Source organism: Cyprinodon tularosa, unplaced genomic scaffold, assembly GCF_016077235.1.
Source record: "Cyprinodon tularosa strain WSP-4 unplaced genomic scaffold, ASM1607723v1 ctg1137, whole genome shotgun sequence".
Taxonomy (NCBI): domain Eukaryota; kingdom Metazoa; phylum Chordata; class Actinopteri; order Cyprinodontiformes; family Cyprinodontidae; genus Cyprinodon; species Cyprinodon tularosa.
Window position 1 is genome coordinate 90,378 of NW_024037934.1, and position 18,763 is coordinate 109,140.

Sequence of the window (18,763 nt, forward strand, 5' to 3'; positions counted from 1 at the left end):
GTAGCAGAAAAAAATCAGTTGTTGTGGAGAATTGTGTGGGTATGGCGAGTGGGAAAGAACAGGAGTTGGAAGACGCGCCAGCAGCACTTTATAGGTCTGCTGTATGGGACCTCTTTGCATTTAGAGTGACCTACGATGACGGCGGAAAGAAAGTTGTGAATAAAAGTACTACAGTGTGCAAATATTGTGCAACACGTTTTGTTTATGCTAACAGCAACATGACCAAAATGTCATGCTAACCCCGAAATCCCACATACTCCATCAGCGCTCCGCCCCGCTGCGCTCCAGACCGCCTGCTCAAAGCAAAGCCTACAGCCTCCACTGTGGCTCCCGTCCGCTCTGAGTTCCTTGGAGATCTTACAAGGCATGCGCGAGATGATTAAGTTCAAAGCAGCAAAACATACGGAAATGAACCAGGGTTCTGCGGATCATTAAAAATAATTACAATTCGTTAATTTTTTATTTATTTTTTCATTAATTTCATAAATTAAATATCAAACCGAACCGATAACCGAGACCACGAAACCGTGAACAGAACGGAACCGTGGATTTTGTGAACCGTTCCACCCCTTATATAAATGTATTCTTTATTAGACCATATTGACCCAAAAGCTGGAAAATTTCTATTTTAGCAAAACAAAAAAATGTATGACAAGCAGTGCAGACAGAAAAGGGGCCAGCGTTACATTTCAAATTTGGAAAAAACTAAAAAAAAAGCATCATTTTTAGTTATTTATCAGAGTAGTTTTAGGCCACATTTACAAATAGCCGAATATTTAGAGAAACAAATTTTTCTCCCCTTCATTTTCAATAATAACATCATGCACACAACATTGTTTAAAAAAAAAAAAAAATTGTTATTTACATCAACCGTCATAAAGCGAAAAAGAAACTGTAAACATCAGGCACTCGCATGACGTTAAGGATTTTCTGGCGCATAATGTGACGTTTAAGAAGCTAAAACATCGTTTATCCCTGTTGACACGGCAGCACATAAGCGCCGTTATCAGAAATCTCCACTTTGGCCGAAGGTTTTAAAAATAATCGTTTTCCGGTATAAACGAGACGCCAAACCGCAGGGAAATATACGCGTTTTCCCTTTGTGTAAACAGGGTCTTAGTTACATTGAATTTAAAAGATTTTGGTTTAAAGGCTGCAAAGGAGTGGATGAGTAAAGGCTGTGGGGTATTGCTCCTGCCTCAGCAATTTCCATTGAGCCAGAGAAGTCTGCTGAGATCAAGTGAAATTATGGAGACAGTGTCTCTTCAAATCCATCTGCATGACTAACCACTGTGGAGGAGGAGGGATGAGACCGGACATGTTGATGAACTGACTGCTTTGAAATCCTATTTTTCTTCTTTTCCACGTGCTGCAAGAGGCTCCAGCAGAACCGAAGAGAAAAGCCCAACCTACCTTCCACTGCAGTCTTTGTTATGCAGAACTTACTGTTTGGTCATTTCCAAACAAGGCACACATGATTTCTGTAAAAATTTCTGTCAAACATTCACAGACTGTAACTGATTGAACTGAAACCTTGAGCCAAACACCTCCGACTGTCCAGGTCAGCGCTTTTAAAACAGAGCTTGTGTTTTTAAACACTTTTAACTGAATAGAGGACACTTTCTTTCAAATCGGGGGATTAAAACCTGCATAGGTATGTTACAAGCCTTCAGGGTTGGATGTTTCTTCCAGATGGTGTTTTTTTTCCAAGTTCTTTTTTTTTGTTTTTTCCAACCGAAATAAACTGTTTCTTCCAGAAGAAATAGTTTCTTCAAGTTTCTTCTGGAAGAAAGAGTTTCTTTCAGAAGTGAAATTTACTGTAAAATGTTGTTTCTTTTGGTGAATTTTTTGCCTTAAAGCTACAGTGTGTAACTTTTAGCGACATCTAGCGGTCAGACTGCAGACCGCAGCAACATGAACGTCTCCCCCCCACCGCTTCTCCCCCCCAACAGTACGGCGAGCGTTACGGGACAAAATGTCTTCCACGACGTCCGCATCACCTACCTTCTCAAGTGATGAGGTTTGTTTAAATAGATAATTTTACAGATAGTATTTCATTAGTAGGGCTGGGCGATAATTCGATAACGATATATATCGATCGATAGACGTGTGGCGCAATAGAAAAAAAGAGAGTCGATAAAAGTTCGATAAAAAAAGAAACGCAGTTTTCCTTCCTTCTCATTGTAGCCTAGCATGTAGGTTTATGCTAGTCACTACTTCCTCCCAACCAATCACAATCACGGACCCAGGCACGGCGTCACCAAGCGCCGCCCTCTCAAACCACAACACAGAGCACATGAAGATGTCGCAGCAAGGAGAAGCAGAGGAAATTGTTCCAAAGAAGGGTTTTTGTAGTTCGCCAGTTTGGCAGTATTTCGGTCATGGCAAGTCGGACCAAAAACAAACCACAGTCATCTGGAAAATGTGTAGGGAACCAGTGAAAACGAAGTCTGATAACACAACCAACTTTTTTTTATCATCTCAGCCGCTCACACGCGCAGGAGTACGAGCTGTGTAGGCCCCGACGCGGATCTCCTCCGAGGAATCTTCGGAAAATATATATATATTCGGTTCTGGGCAGTTTCCCACGTAGTTCTAACAATTGAGAGAAAAATGCTGAGGGGCCAGAAACTTCAAAGTAATAACTCAGGTTAAAGCAGGAAACGGGGGCGGCGGTGGGGGGGCATTTATTTATTTCTTATATTTATTTTGGTCACTTTTCTGGTCACTTTAGTTTATTCTTTGTCAGTATTTAATAACATAACTCAGGTCTATTAAGTTATTTTTCTTTTAAACAATTCTGTTATGGTTAAAAAAGTTGGTTAAATAAAGATTTAATTTGAAGTCTGTGTTTGTGTTTTTTATTAAAATTAAATAATTTAGCAATATTATAAAAAGTCCAGGCAGAGCTGCACATAAAATATGGTTTCAAATCTTTTCAATAATTATCGATATCGATCAATATGCATTTTTTTTTTATCGATAAGCTTTTCTTCTATATCGCCCAGCCCTATTCATTAGTCTGTGTAGGGTATAGATTTCATGTAGACTTAAGATAATAAATATACTTGTTATTTTTTCTACATCGTTGTGACGTTTTGGCGATCTCGCAATCGCTAGTTTGTTGGCTCTGCGCTGCCGTAGCGCAAAGATGTCTGCCTCCATGGCTGCGAGACCCGCTCCTATGTAATTATAAATAACGAATTCTAAGGCAACGCAAATATTAGGGTTAAGAGGCTGAGCTCGTAGATGATAATAAATAAATTAATTATGTATAATATATTACATTTCTGACCGTATATCCCTGTAATTATTACACACTGTAGCTTTAAGCAGGCCCAAATCCAGTAATAACCTTGCGGTGAGCTACAATATCTATAAACCAGGGGGGTTTGGAGCAATGGCGCAAAGACACAACATTAGGCCCCTAAGCAACATTATCTGGTTTGGCCCCATATGAAGTAAAACACATGATAAAGGTTCAGGATACGGCGACAGTTCCAGAAACCGACCAAGAAGATTCAATTATGCAATTCTCAGTAATATATGATCACACATCACACACGGAAAAATAGTGACTGCGCACGTTGAATGGAACCATTAGTGACAGCGCACCATCACATGGTACAGACATCCCAAGTGTTTATCAAATCCCCCCGCCGTAGAAGCGTGCCCCATACATACACATTTCATCACTTTCACCTTCTCTAGACATGGATATACTTTAGTATATTCTGCTGTAAAATGAGTCTTATCGGGACTTTCTTCCAGTTTTTTCCGGAAGAAATTGGAAAAAAAAACAGTTTCTTCCACTTGTCTGGAACAAACAGATTTTTATCTAAAAGTAGATCAACCCAGCAAGCCTCCAAAAAGACCAAAAAACATTTGATCGTGATTAAATAAGGCTAAATACACCAAACATCTGTCCTGATAGTGATTAGTTCCATTTTTCAGCCTAAATGGAATTCAAGCCAAGGACCACAGCTAGTTGCAGATTGCCCATCTTGCGTTGTGGTGTGTATTAACATAGCGCAGACCACACTTTAAAATTTAGCATAAATCAAAAATATCTGCGACACACTGCTGCGAGAGGATAACCAGCCCTGTAGCCACAGTAGGCCAGGTCCATGTTTATCCACAAACACGCGCAGTACCGCATCCTTAGTTAATATAAATATACACAAAAGGCTTCACTTACTAACAAAGTGAGCAAAAACAAAGTGTAAAGCACAAACATAACAAAAATTCAGCAGGATTTGCTAATCTTTCAGGAAAACTTAGTATGCAACGAAGTTTTAAACTATTACATCACTTTGCACAGTCGACGTAGACCAATAGAAATACTTCTTCTATCCTCTCCCCAAGGGAAAACTGAACAGAATGTGATCCATAAAACGCAATTTAAGATATAAAATCTATAAAAAAGAAAAGAATGAAAACTATTTATTAGAAAAAGTAAAACTTCAAAAGGACTGTCATTGTTTAAAATATTAAATAGAAAAAAAAAGAAGAAAAAAGCAATCGTTTCAATTTTTTTTTACTTTTTAAAACAAGCTATTTTTCAAAGTTTCATTACTGGGTAGCATTTCATTTTTCTTTCCCAATTTCCATTTACACAACAAACTTTGCAACAACAATTGAACAGAATTTACTCCATAAGTACGGACACGTACGACACAAATACTATTACTGCCAGTATCCTCACTAATAACAAGAAAGTAGATCGCATTGACTCAGTTTTTAAGTCCTCACACTGAGCATCAGAACATAAAATAATGCTCGCTTTAAGGCTGAAATGATTAATCTGGTTTATCTCGATTAATCTATTATCAAAATAATCGCCAAATAATTAAGTAATCGAATCAAATTACCTAGAAAACAGTAAACAGACCGTGAAACAGGCCATTTGCTGAAAGAATGACCAACTTACAGAAGAATTTAAGACAAAAAAAAATCTAAAAAAAATGTAAACTTTTGTTATTCGAACCCTAAAAATCTTGGTTTTACATACAGTACAGACTAAAAGTTTGGACACACCTTTCTTTATTTTCATGACTATGAAAGTTGTAGATTCACACTGAAGGCATCAATAGTATTAATTAACACATGAAGAATGATATACTTAACAAAAAAGGGGGAAACAAATGAAAATATATCTTATATTCTAGGTTCTTCAAAGTAGCCACCTTTTGCTTCGCACACTCTCAGCATTCTCTTGATTAGCTTCGAGAGGTAGTCTAGTGCAATATAATCATTGAGCTTACAATAAATATTTTCCTTTTATTACTTTTTAAAAATCCCAGACAATTTTCAACAGAAATAAGATTTTATCCAAACCAAACCGATGCTACTTTGGTATGGTGTGTCAGCTGCAGCTGTGGTGCAGACTTCCACTATAAATGAATCTAAAACAGCTCAGCTAATCAGAGACGTTGAAATCGACAGAGAAAGAAAAGCTTCAAGTAAACTTTACAAGAGGGAAAAGTTTGCGAGGAATCCCTCTGAAGGTTAAACCCCCTCCAGCCCTGTTTAGGACCGCGGTCTGGATTTCTGCATCTTCATAGGGAAATCACTACCTGCATGTTTACTGAGGCAGGGCGCCGACGGGATGATGAAAGGAAAGCGCTTCAGTCACTCAGAACAGGTTCTAATTACCTCTCCTTAACATCAGCTGCTCTCAGCACACACGGCGTGCCGTAGAACCCTTTCAGCAAGAAAAGAGGAAAGAAAAAAAAAGCTGACGGGTGAAACATCTGATAACTGGCAATTATGACAAAGTGTGGAATATTATTCAGCTTGCTAAGATCAAAATCTTTCAGCTCTCTCACAGCACATCTACAGAGGTTGAGTCTTTCTTCTTCCATAGTAGCAAACCTCGCCAAGCAACTTCCTGTCGCCAGAAACATTCAACCTTTAGTTTACCTGTTTGAAACGGCCTGTAAGCACCGAGTTCAAACTCTGGTCAGAGTTGTAGAGCAGGTGGCCGCTGCCATCCCACTGCTCCCACAGGGACCCTCATCCCCTACGCTCCCACTCACGGTGACATAAACGGTCCTAGGTGTGTGATGGCATCCAGGCTGAGCGACATGCTAATGCAAACTGCTGAAATATTTCTATTTTTTTATTATTGTTATTAAATCCTCCATTACAGCGGTGAGAGCATCAGCAGAATGCTCTTCCTGAATCATCCTGATAATCACAGAGGAGTCGCAGAAAGTGTGACCAGCAACAAATGGCTGTGCGCACTCTGGGCCGGGAACAACCCAGGAGGATGCTGGGCGGAGGACATTTTGAGGTGGACTTTCCTCACTTAAAACATGTTTAACTACTTTTTTCCAACTCAAAGCAGTTAAAGCGGCTTCCTAATTCCTAAGGAAGAGAAGAGAGCAGTTTAACCGCCAGATCGTCGAAAGGGGAGCATTTAACGCGTCCGACTTTAAAATGAAGCATCCACGTTTAGGCTTTTGGGCACTGAAAATATGTCTGGTGTAAAAGCACCATTACGGTCAGTGGGTTTGGGTTTTTTAATAAATGTTTGAAATGGAGTGAGAGGCAGATTTGATATGTCCGAGGATTTTAAAAGACAGGCGAATTTATAAGGAAGTCTGACAGACGACTTCAGTTCATTCAGACTGAAAGAGAGAGACAGGAAGGTGGACCTATTGGAGCAAAGTTTATCTTAAATGTTGACTTTAAAGACATTTCTTTATGGAAATCTTAATAGTTAAGGATAGGATTGACATGAATAAATAAAAGCATCATTATCACTATTCTCCTTTAACTACAGCATCTATGTCAAACTACTGCGTGTCAATTGAAAAAAAAAAAAAAGGAGGCAGAGTCCATTCATTTATGATAAAGGCATCGTAGTTATTCCACGGCCACTTAAAATGAAAGAAATATGAAATAAATTGTCAAAGTTACGGGCTCTGGTCTCAGAACCTTCAGCCCAGTCAGCCTCAGCTGTTATTCGTGGGAGAGAAGTTAGTCGGCCATTTATCCAGCTTGTAAAATCATCAGTTTACCAAATGGGTGCATTTGCAGCCAATCAGAATCGAGTATTCTTTGGCCTTAGACCCTTCCCTCATTTCTATTCAAACAAATGTCAGATTCTGTTCTCAGGATTTGGCCGATTAAAGTGGAGACTGACTGGATGACAGGATGTGGAGCAGCTCGTGTTTCAGGTGTGACACTTCCTCTTATTTACAAAGCTTTTGCATGACTTTTCCTCCTTTTCCAGAAGTTTCCAAACGACTCTCTGCTCTGCAGGGAAGGAGGAGACCTACAGCTCTGCTTCTGCCTCCTTCCTGCTCCTGATAGAGCGACCGGCCTTTTGCAGCTCACCTCAACATTTGACATGTAGCTAATAAATCTGCAAAGCACGAGGCCGTCCAGCTGGAATCTTTTGCTTCATGTTTAGGTTTTTATTTTATGTTTAATGGTGCAAACTGTGTTAATTCGATCGACAATGATGATAACCGCTGACGTCTCCTCAGCTGCTGGAAGGAAGACGGTGAACGCTAATGACCCCCGCCGCCATCAGTGGCGTTACCAGAGCAGCGTCGCATGCATCTGATTAATCTTTGTCCTAATTAGATCGAACAATTAACCTGAACTCCACCGAGCTATGAAGCCCGACGTCTCTGCTCGAGTTTAGTCTTGGAGTGCTTCCCTTTCTCATATTGACTCCAAGTCGACGAACGCACTGATGGGTCACATCAGAAAATAAGTGTGAGAGGCCAAGCGGAGGAAGGGAGGCGGTAATCCGGCCTTCATTAGCATGGAGATGCTCTGCGATGGAAGGAGCCCCGAGCTCCTGGGTTCTAGCGTGAGCAGACTGCTGATGTGAAATACTTGGGATGTTTCAACGAGGCAGAGAGGCAACGTCTGACATCAGAAGACAGGAAACCGCTCCTCCTCCAGAGGCGCAGGCAGAACATTTTGACAGGGGGGCCAGGCAATAACCAATGCACACTGAGGGGGGCATGAAAGCAGATAGGCTCAATCTACACTGTTCCAACAGGAAGAAGCACAACATCCAGAGCATATTTTCTATACTTTCCTACAGCCTTTGCTAATAATTAGGCACATATATTTAAACATTCATGTTGTCTAAATTAAAGGTATAATGGATTTCTCGGGCGAACATTTTTTCCATTGTCATCACTTACCTCATTTTATCAAAAATTGTTCTGCAAAGATTTATATTTACATCTACTACTATCTACATTAAATTGATTTTTAAGTTATTATAAAAAGTTATTTATGTGATTTCAAGGAAGACTCCAAAATTACTTGCAGAGACTTTTTTTTTACCCCATATTACCCAAAAAATGTAGTTCTGAAAAGAGCGTGAATTTTGTATACATATTAACTTTAATGTTAGCGTATTGATGTGCATAATTAACCACAGTGTTTTAGTTGTCAAATAATTGTTAATATATGAACAATTAAAATGATTAATAAGTTTTAACATCATTTTTGGGAGTGTTACTGCTGCCGTGGTCTGTATTGGAGGGCGAAAACTGTTAGGGGTGGCCAATGATTGGCTAAAGGTGACCATGGCCACCTCTGGCCCCCCATCTAGCCCCGCCCCTGTCATCCTCCTCAGTTATCCATGGTTCATCCATACGGAATCAAACATGAGGCAGACTGAGAGCCAGAGCCAAACACTGAATGAAGTCTGTTTCAAAACGATATTTAAAGGTTTCCTCGCACCTCAGCCAACATCAGATACAAGGACAGCATTTACCTCCAGCTAACACTTAAAGCATCACCTGTAGCTACGTTTATGGAGCCTGACCCGTCAATCTGGTACAGTTTAATAATCTCTGGTCCAGCTGGGCCCGCATTAGTTACGCACAGGAAACAAAGGAGGGTTTGACAAAATATGACATTTTAAAAGGGTTCGCCATCTGCATAAATTTTACCTGGGAAAAAAATACAAAATTATTAGTGTTGGGAGCTGGAGAAGTTCCATCTCTCTCCAGCAGAGTCCGCCATGAATCCTCCTGAGCTGAGCCTTCGACACACCTGAGGCGCATCTCATCATCAGAGGATCCACAGTATATAACCTGCCTTCAGACCTTGCCTCGACGCCGCAGTGTTAAATCCAGTTGGTTAGCACCTAAGCCTAGTATCTTCTGAGAACCTTTGTTGCCATTGAATCCAGATAGGATTCTAACCCTTTGTCTCTGCTTTCAGGAATCCTGTTTTTCTCCTGTGAAGCTCTGGAAGAGCTTAACCTGCCGAGCCTGCCCTCTGAGCCAAACCTGAAGACTCTTCTCTGGATTCCCATGCAGCTCTGGACTAAAAGCTGGAAACTCAAAACCAAGGTCTGCCCTCACGCTAGAAGTAAGACGCTGAAGCAGTTATCGGACTCTGCTGAACAAAACTATCTCTGGACCCAACAGTTCCTCTCTCAAAGCTTTAACCGGACTTCTCAAGGTATAAACCTGAAACTCTCTAAATCAAGCTCAACTGATTCAACGCTAACTGAACTGTCTCCCACACAGACTCCAGTGAACCAGCCCCCAGGCCTGAACCAGTACCAGTGTTATTTCCATGTGCTTTGTGAACAAATAAACTTGTTAAACTTTTCTTCAGTCTCCGTGGTGTTCTGCATCTTGGGCCTTTCAGTAACCCATCATGACAATAAGGATGGGTGTCTATGGAAGAGGATTAGGGCCACTAAAGAACAAAAAATTTACTGATTTTTAAATTTTACTTCAGTTTAATATGGGAAAAAAAGTCAGAATTCTAACTTTAATCTCAAAATTTTGACTTTAATCCCAGAATTCTGACTTCAATCTCAGAATTTTGGATCTTAATGTAGTTGGGCACCATGAGGGAGAGATGTGTGAGTTGTTTGAGAGAGCCAGTGACACATTGGTGGAAAATGACGGAATTACGCAAGTTTTTACCCGAGGGGTCCCCGGTGATGCTATTTCATTAATGGAAGAGCAGAAGGTGATTAAAACAATACATTTGCTCTCTAGAACAGACATGGCTACGGATTGACACTAAAATGTTTGTTAGCTGTCAGAATTCAGTCAGAATTCAAAGATTACAGTCAGAAATCTGAGATTACAGTCAGAAATCTGAGATTAAAGTCAGAATTCTGAGATTAAAGTCAGAATTCTGAGATTAAAGTCAGAAATCTGAGATTAAAGTCAGAATTCTAAGATAAGTCAGAATTCTGAGATTAAAGTCAGAATTCTAAGAAAAAAGTCAGAATTCTGAGATTAAAGTTAGAATTCTGAGATTAAAGTCAGAATTCTAAGAAAAAAGTCAGAATTCTGAGATTAAAGTTAAAATTCTGAGATTAAAGTCAGAATTCTAAGAAAAAAGTCAGAATTCTGAGATTAAAGTTAGAATTCTGACTTTTTTCCCATATTAAACTGAAATAATATTTTAAAATGTAACTTTTTTTCAGTGGCCCTAATCCTGTTCTGTAGGTGTCTTTTTATGGCTGTTTTCAAGTATTTTCAAGGTCTCAAGCTGGATTCTTCAAACTAAAATACTTCTACAGGAGTGAGGCACCCGTTGGGGCCCCGTCTTTAATATCCAGATGCTGATTTGCTGGATGATGTAAGAGGAAGTAAAGCTGCTGGCTTTAGCTCGTTCTACTAACGCATCCCCTGACCGTCCAACGTAAATGTTATGGATTTGTTGAATTAAGAGCTACCAGCCGAGAGAACTGGGTCTCTAACTTGTATTACGCAAAATACATACAACCCAGGAGAAACATTCAATCAAACTGTCGGAACTGCTGAAGAGATAAAGCGATATAAAACCGAGATCAGCAGGAAGTTGGGGTTGTTTTTGGTGGAAGAAGCTGCCCATGATCTCTTCAATATATCTAGATTTAAGCAGCTCTAAAATGTTCACCAGAAAGTAAAAACTAAATATGAAAGGCTAATATTTGTTTGGCTTTCTTTTCTATAATCCTCTCATCCAAAATAAATAAATAAAATGTATCCGTTTTCCAGCAAATGGAAAATAAAGAAAAAATAAAGGAAAATGTACTGATGCATGAAAGAATTAAGAGAAAATGTCAAAGCTCATTGACGTCTTATTGTTAATAACACACAGACACAATTAGAAATAATACTCTGGATTAAAGTTAAAAAAATAAAATAACTTTGGCTACCTTTTAAAAAAGCCTCTTAAAAGTCTCTGCTATTACAGTTGGTCTACAAACAGTAATATGTGTAAAAATATGCATTTACTTAAATTTAAATCCGCTTAATTATGCATCTTAAATGTAATTATATATAAGAACAGGTCATATTGCAGTCTTTTAAACATTTTTACAGTATATTTATGGCGCTATGAGGTGCAGGCCTTGCTTTTGGTGAGGAGTGGTTTGGTGCGGGTACTGAAGGCTTTGTTGTTTGTTTTAATGGAGGGGGGGAGTGAGCATGCGCTGTGCCTCCAGGCTCATTTCACTGTTCAAGTGACCTTTGGTCAGCTGCACTTTAGTCTGAAACTATTTCAATCATGGGTGATCTAGACAGGGGCCAGCAGGGGCCAGTTCCCCTGCAGAACCGGCTCTGGCCCCTGGCCTGAAGATGGAACAATAAATACCTTTCTTATTCAATGCTCTGAGAAAGTAACTCTAACTGATGCTACCTTGTGTCTAGTTTATTTCATTTATTTTTTTTCACCTTTACAGTTTTATTTCAACAATGATTTAAAAACCATGACTACAAATATGATACAGCAGGACCAGCTTTGGACAGACGGCTGTTAAGGTCCTCACTGCCATGTCACATGACTGTAGCCGATTTTAAAATGTTTCCCTACAGGCTTAAAAACTGGTTAAAGACAAACCAAACCTGGATTCATCTTTAATTATTACAAATAGTTAAAGAGTTGGATATGAGAAGCATGTTTTTAAACATTTTTTCATTTAATGTAGTGTAATATATAAATTCAATTTTGTATAAAAGCCCAACCAGGGACAGAAGTTAAAAATTAGCTTTAGCTATAAACTTTATGTTTGTATTGTCGCTGTAAAAAAAAAAAAAAAAAAAAAAAAAAGATGAAATGAAAATTTGAGCTTGAGTTGTATTGAGATCGGATCACTGATTTCATAACAGTTGTAAATAGATTACAGCTAGCCCTAAAAAGTCTGTCTCATTTTATAGGGAGGAAAATACAACCTGTACAGCTATACAACTTGTTTTAACTGTACAAAATAGAGCTTTAAAATGTAAGCTTAAAGTACAGACAGCGCTTACAATTAGTTTCAAATCTAAGTGTTGTGTTAAGAAAACCAAGAATTAAGAAATCATGGCCAATAAATTGATCCACCTTTACTTTTTATCTCTGAATTTGGGATAAATTTGCTCCACAGGTTACACTGTTCACTACGGAAGAGGATTAGGGCCACTGAAAAAATAATAAAACCTTAACTGATTTTAAAATATTATTTCAGTTTAATATGGGAAAAAGTCAGAATTCTGACTTTAATCTGAGGATTCTGAAGTTTTTCTCATGTTATACTGAAATAAAATGTAAAAATCAGTAAACTTTTATTATTTTTCAGTGGCCCTAATCCTCTTCCATAGTTCATAATGGTAACCTGAGATTAATCATTCATGTTATTTTATGCCGATAATTTACAATTATCGTGATTGGCGAAAAGGTAACTTTTAAAATGCATGTTTTTGTTTTTCTTTCCTTTAAAACCTTGAATGACATCCTGAGGTTTCCTAAATGATCACTTCTAAAAGTTGACAAGTGAATGAATATGATTCCTAACCATCAGAACCACTTAAAGAATCTACGGAAGAGGATTAGGGCCACAAAAAAAAAAAAAAAAGTTGACTGATTTTTAAATATTATTTCAGTTTAATATGAGGAAAAAAGTTAGAATTCTGACTTTAATCTCAGGACATTTTTTCTCAGAATTAGACTTAGATTTATTTTGTCATTTTGCATACACAAGTGTAGACAAAAAGAAATTTCCATTAGAACAGCTCTCTAGAAAATTTTATTTTTTTAAAGTATGGAAGAGGATTAGGGCCACTAAAAAAAAAAAAAAAAAATTATTTTTTTAATATCAATTCAGTTTAATATGGGAAAAAGTCAGAATCCTCACTGTAATCTCAGAATTCCGACTTTAATCTCAGAATTCCTGCTTTAATCTCAGAATTCTGACTGAATTCTGACGCTAACAAACATGTTAGCATCAAGCTGTAGACATGTCTGTTCTAGAGACTGAACTAGCTCTCTTGTTTTAATCACCTTCTGCTCTTCCATTAATAAAATGGCATCCCCAGGACCCCTCGGCACGTAAAATCCATAATTCTGAGATTAAAGTTTGAATTCTGGGATTACAGTCACAATTCTGAGTTTTTCACATATTAAATTGAAATAATATTTAAAAAATTGTTAACTTTTTAAAAATTCTGAGATTAAAGTTAGAATTCTGAGTTTACTTTCACAATTCTGAATGTTTCACATATTAAATTGAAATAATATTTAAAAATCAGTTAACTTTTTCAGAATCCTGAAGTTAAAGTCAGGTTTTTGAGATTATGTCAGAATTCTGACTTTTCCCCCCACATTAAAATGAAATGATATTTAAAAATCAGTTAACTTGTGTTTTTTCCAGACGCCCTTATCCTCTTCCGTAGGAACCAGAACCTTTAGAAGCGGGTCAAAGTCCTTTAGGGTCAAACCAGAAGGTACCAATCAGACACTAACTTCAGCACCATGTCCTAGTTGTTGTTGCATGTCCTGTTTTGAACCACAAACTTTTTCCCGATAAGGAAGGAAAACTGGAGCGAGACGCACCAAAAGCGACCGTTAAAAAGAAGAACAACCAAAGTTGTAATTTCTTTCTCGGTGAAGCCACTTCTCCAACTGTCACCTAGCTTAGCCTAACAGGGAGGACAGACCTGTCTCATGGTGGAGGGGGGGTCTCTCTCCGGCTGCTGTCCCAGCACCGGGCAGCTGCAGCGGGGCGGACTCCTGTCCCTGTCCCGGCCAAAGTCTCTGAGTAATCGCGTCTTTGACCACTCTGGCCCCGCTGCCTGTTATGGAGAAGATGTAGTCCATCGCAGGCTGCTGGGTTTGAGCAGGAATGAGCGAGCCGCGGGAGGTGGTGTCAGGACGCCTTCTGCGCCCCGCACATTCCAAAACAGGAACTGTTTCAACTACGAACCAACTGCTCTAAACCACCGGTAGTTTCAGCAGACAGCTTCCCCTCACGCTGCAGAAAAAAAAACAACAAAAAAAACTTTCTTCTAATTGAATCTGTGCAACTGATTGGAGGAGAAATTTGAAAGCTTTTAATCATTTAAATCAGGGTTTTTAATGTTTTCCAGGTCAATGACCCCCAAACTGATAGCTTTATATCAAACTGGTCCTAACTCTATTACATTTGGAGTAATGTAACGAAAGTAATTTCTCCCTGGGATTATTAAAGTATTTCTGATTCCTGGTTTATGGGACAGGTGTTGTGAATAACACGGTGCCCAGCTTGAAAGAGCTCCTGTGTGTCGCTGAATATGTGCATTGATGACTGAAAGACATCTTCTGCCTCCATTTATCTGTTTATTACAGTGATTTGATTTCATGTTAATATGGATTTAAAAACATTTCAATTAGTGGAAAAAATTGCAGGGGGGGGGGGGGGGGGGGATGGGGAGAGAGAGGTAAAAAGAAATAAGAATTAACCAAAACTTTAGTGACCCCCCCATGCAGTACCTGTGTGGAGCCCCTAGGGGGTCGCGGACCCCCTGTTGAAGACCTCAGATTTAAAGCAAACTTGGCAGATTCTCTGGAAAATATTCAGGATTTTAAAGTATTTCATGTCAAATCATTCTGTCTAAAACATGCATAATATAAAAATATTTACAATAAAATCCTGTCTTAAAATCTGTGTCTTCCCCCCCCCCATTATCTTATTTATTCCAGTTAGTTATACGTCAGCCTGAACACCTAAATCTGGCCAATCATATATCAACGGTCATCTGTCAATGAAATTCTTGCGGTCATAGCATCTTGATTCATAAGTCGCAGCTAATTTACGCAATGGTTGAAATAAGAATCATTCCCTTTCCCATTAAGTTCCATCCCAGTGTTCACGGGGATGGACGTCTGTGTCTTCAGCAGGCGTAGAGCTAACAGAACTGGCAGCGTTGCGAGGCAAGGGCTCAAACATGTACGGCTGGAAGCCTTCTACACCAAACCAAGCTTCTGCCGCCCTGGCGTCCTCTTCCACAACATCTTCATCCCCGCTTTCCTCCTCTAAATAAAAAATGTATGACAGAGGAGACTCATCCACGACCTCCAACACTAAACTCTCCTCCTCTTGCATGTTTCCTCTGTCCATAGCGTTCCTTGACAGTGTCGTTTCTAGGTCACCAATTTAGTGCTACTTGGTCCCAATGGAATTTCCCATTGGGAACCTACTAGCACTAAGTTGCTAACTGGTTAGCAAGATGTTTCCGACAAACCGGCTACAACCAAAAAGCTTGTGAACCTTCCATCACAATATTCCCGCCCCCTTGATAATCGACCAATTATATTCACTTTATTCACTCATGTAAAGTCGTGCAACACTCGGGAGAATTCAGAAATGCAACATTTGGAACAGCCGCTTCCCTACGACTTTAAAGCCACAGTTTAAAATAATTACAATGATTTTTTCAGAGTTTTAATGTCATTACACCGTCACAAGTACAGAGCAATGATATTCAGTCTCTGCATTTAACCCATCCCCTTGGGGAGCAGTGGGCTGCCATTGTGCAGCGCCAGGGGAGCAGTGTGGTTATGGGTCTTGCTCAGGGAGCCAGAGTGGCAGTCTGTGGGAGTGGTTTTTAAACTCACAACCTCAGGATTCCAAGCTCTATGCCCTAACCACTAGGCCTCCACTCCCCCATTTATTGACAGAAATATAGATACATAAGTAGAGCTGCCAAGTTTCAGAAAACAGCAAGAGTTTAGTGTCAGCAGGGTTTTGACCACTGATATCTATTTACTCACTGGATTGCTGATTGCCCATTGGTAGTACGTGGTTGAAGTGGAGCCGCCATATTGGTACTCCCTAGTTAGACCGGTCGCAATGTAAACAATATGTTTTCTACAGATACTTTAAGACTTTTAAAATAAAGATAAATTCATCACTTTGACACACACTGGCTATTTCATAGCATCAGTGGATTACTTTAACTAATAAAAAAATAGGTCAAACACATTGCATATTCATTATGAAGTCAATGAAGTCTATAATTCATGTAATATGACATTTTATACAAATCCATCGCAACAAAATTAACGTGTTAATGGAGCATAAAAATTCAGATGTGCCAAATGTGCTAAATTGATGATGCACATGTATGATATGACTTTTCTAAATGAGAAATCAGGGGACATGTCTTATGTTTTTTTTTTTTGTTTTTTGCTGCACCTTTTGGTTCCTTGATGACAGAGACTGGGAGCCAATAAAAAAAGAACAAAAACAGATATTAGATTGTGAAAATTAATATTCGACAGTGGAATAAAAACCCATTTGTGCTGCTTTTAGAACAGTTCACTGCATGTGTGGTTCTAAATAAAAATAAAAAAGTTTTTTATTTTTATTGAAAAGCTTCCTGAATGGGAATTGAAACGTCTTCAAACTTGGAAACAAAATCCAGTGGATTTTTTAAAACTCTTTGGAATGACTATAAACCTTCTTTCTTTTTCTTTTTTGGCGTGCAGAAAACAGCAGCTAGGTTAAAACCACGATCAAAGACATCTTTTTATGCAGGCTTCCCCCGTCAGGACACTGGATTGTGCATCATTTTATGGGTCGCTTCCGTATGTAATGCGAAGTTAGGCTGTCGTTCGACATACGCTCTGGACTCGTTATAAATGCTCTATAAATGCACCCAAAATATAAAAAAAAATACATAGAAAGTTCAGCGTATGCCAGCGTTTTAGGAGATTCTGGGACGCCAGGCAGATGCTGGCTAAATCGGCAAGGTGTGACAGCGCCCTCAGAGGGTATAAGTGTGTAACTGCCACAAAAACATTAGATTCTCGCTTTCAACTGTGAACTGGGCAAGAGAAGAGTTAAATAAAATACAGAAAATAATAGATTTATATTAGTCACAGGGATGGCCAATGATGGGGGGATTTCTGATGTATCAATTTCTGATGGATTAAGTGTATAATCCAATTGATTATACACTTAATTTGTAAATTTTCCTTTGGAATTCATAAAGTATTTCTTAATTGAATATAATTGATGTATGTTAAGCTTTGTTAAAGCTAACATAAGAACCACAGTTTGATAGACAATGGAAAACTAAAACTAGACATGGTGAAAATAGGAATCTATGAAACTTATTAAGTTCTAATCTGTGTAATTATTGCGACCACATTCCTCTATAATCTGATTTTATCCAACTCCAGCTGCTTGTAGTATAAACTCCTCAATTTAACAGACTGGAACATCTTCTGACACCAAGCATAAGATGATTTCTTAGTTTGGGGTTTACTTGAAGGTGTAATTGTGCAATAGGTGCATCTTGGGGTCATTATGGGGGATCATTCCTCAGCAGAGGGAGCGGGGGATTCCAGCAGTTCAGCAGGAAACATCACTAGGAATAAATGATCTGAATGTAAATCACTGACCAGGACTCATGGTTTTCATCTGTTTCTTTGAAACGGTTGCAGAGGATGTTTGATCATGAAATCCTGCCTTTTTCAGTCTTTCCATATCTCATGCAAAACTCCGCCATTTCACTGTGGATGAACGTTTGGATGGGTGCTTGTTTCAAGGAGGAGGAAGAATAAATTAGGATTTACAACAAGATCGCCATTCACATTTTAAACTTTACAACCACCTCTGATTTGTGTAGCTCAGAGCCTTGCTAACAATATAATTGATCTTATTTCATAAGATTACTGCTTCTAACTGAATCCATTCTAAGTTAGCTCTGTTAAAATGCAGACTTCTACTGGTGTTTACTCAGAGTGCAACCATTAGGGATTGAAATGTCTGCAACAACGAGGGCATGTTGCGCTATAGGTGCATCTACACTGTAAAATAATAAAATAGTTAAATATTTTTGAATGATAGCTTACACAGAGTGAAACCCTCCAAGCCTAGATTCCTTGTAATGATGATGACTATGGCTCCCAGATAAAGTCTATCATTCACCATGCCTGTCTGGAGAATGGCACGGGGGAGCATTAACTCCAGGATCAGTGACATGACTGCTGGTGCAGCAGGTGAGGATGAAATTTGATGGAACCTAAATGAAGAAGTGGTAGTGAAAAAGTGATTGATGGAAGAGGGTGAGATAATGAACATGGAAAACTTAAATACATTATTCATCCTGGAGCAGAACTGCCAAGCTGCAAAAGGAGCCTCTAAAACGTTATCCACTCAGTAACTTAAAAGAATAAATACAAAAATGCTAAAGATGGGAGTAGTTTCTTTTTTCTTTACAGGAAAATCCTGACAGTAATAACACCTGCAAGTCATGTGTGGCATTTTAGTTTGCTAAAATGAAGCTGAAACAGCTGTTACTGTTGCCAGCACTGCATTTGTATGATGATACAGACAGGAAGTGCGCCCTCTGCTGACCTTCCACGGTACTACAGGCTTAAGCTGTGAGGGGAAAGAAAAGATGCAGCTCATGTGATCAAAAGTAATAACCATGATATTAAAGTCAGATATGGTGACACAATGGAAACAGTTTTTGTTGAATAAATACAATAAAACTATGAGGCAAACAGTAACTAGTTGTATTAA

General features: G+C 38.9%; 1 protein-coding gene across 1 annotated transcript in view; it reads right to left on the bottom strand.

Annotated features, from left to right (window-relative positions):
• The window catches only part of LOC119795491 (oxidation resistance protein 1-like), a 98,330-nt gene extending 84,156 nt beyond the window's left edge, over window positions 1-14,174 (bottom strand). The window contains exon 1 of the mRNA XM_038303526.1: window positions 13,911-14,174. Coding sequence (XP_038159454.1) covers window positions 13,911-14,070 — 160 coding nt within the window. The 5' untranslated portion in view covers window positions 14,071-14,174. The remainder of the gene's footprint in view (window positions 1-13,910) is intronic.
• Window positions 14,175-18,763: the final 4,589 nt, after the last annotated feature.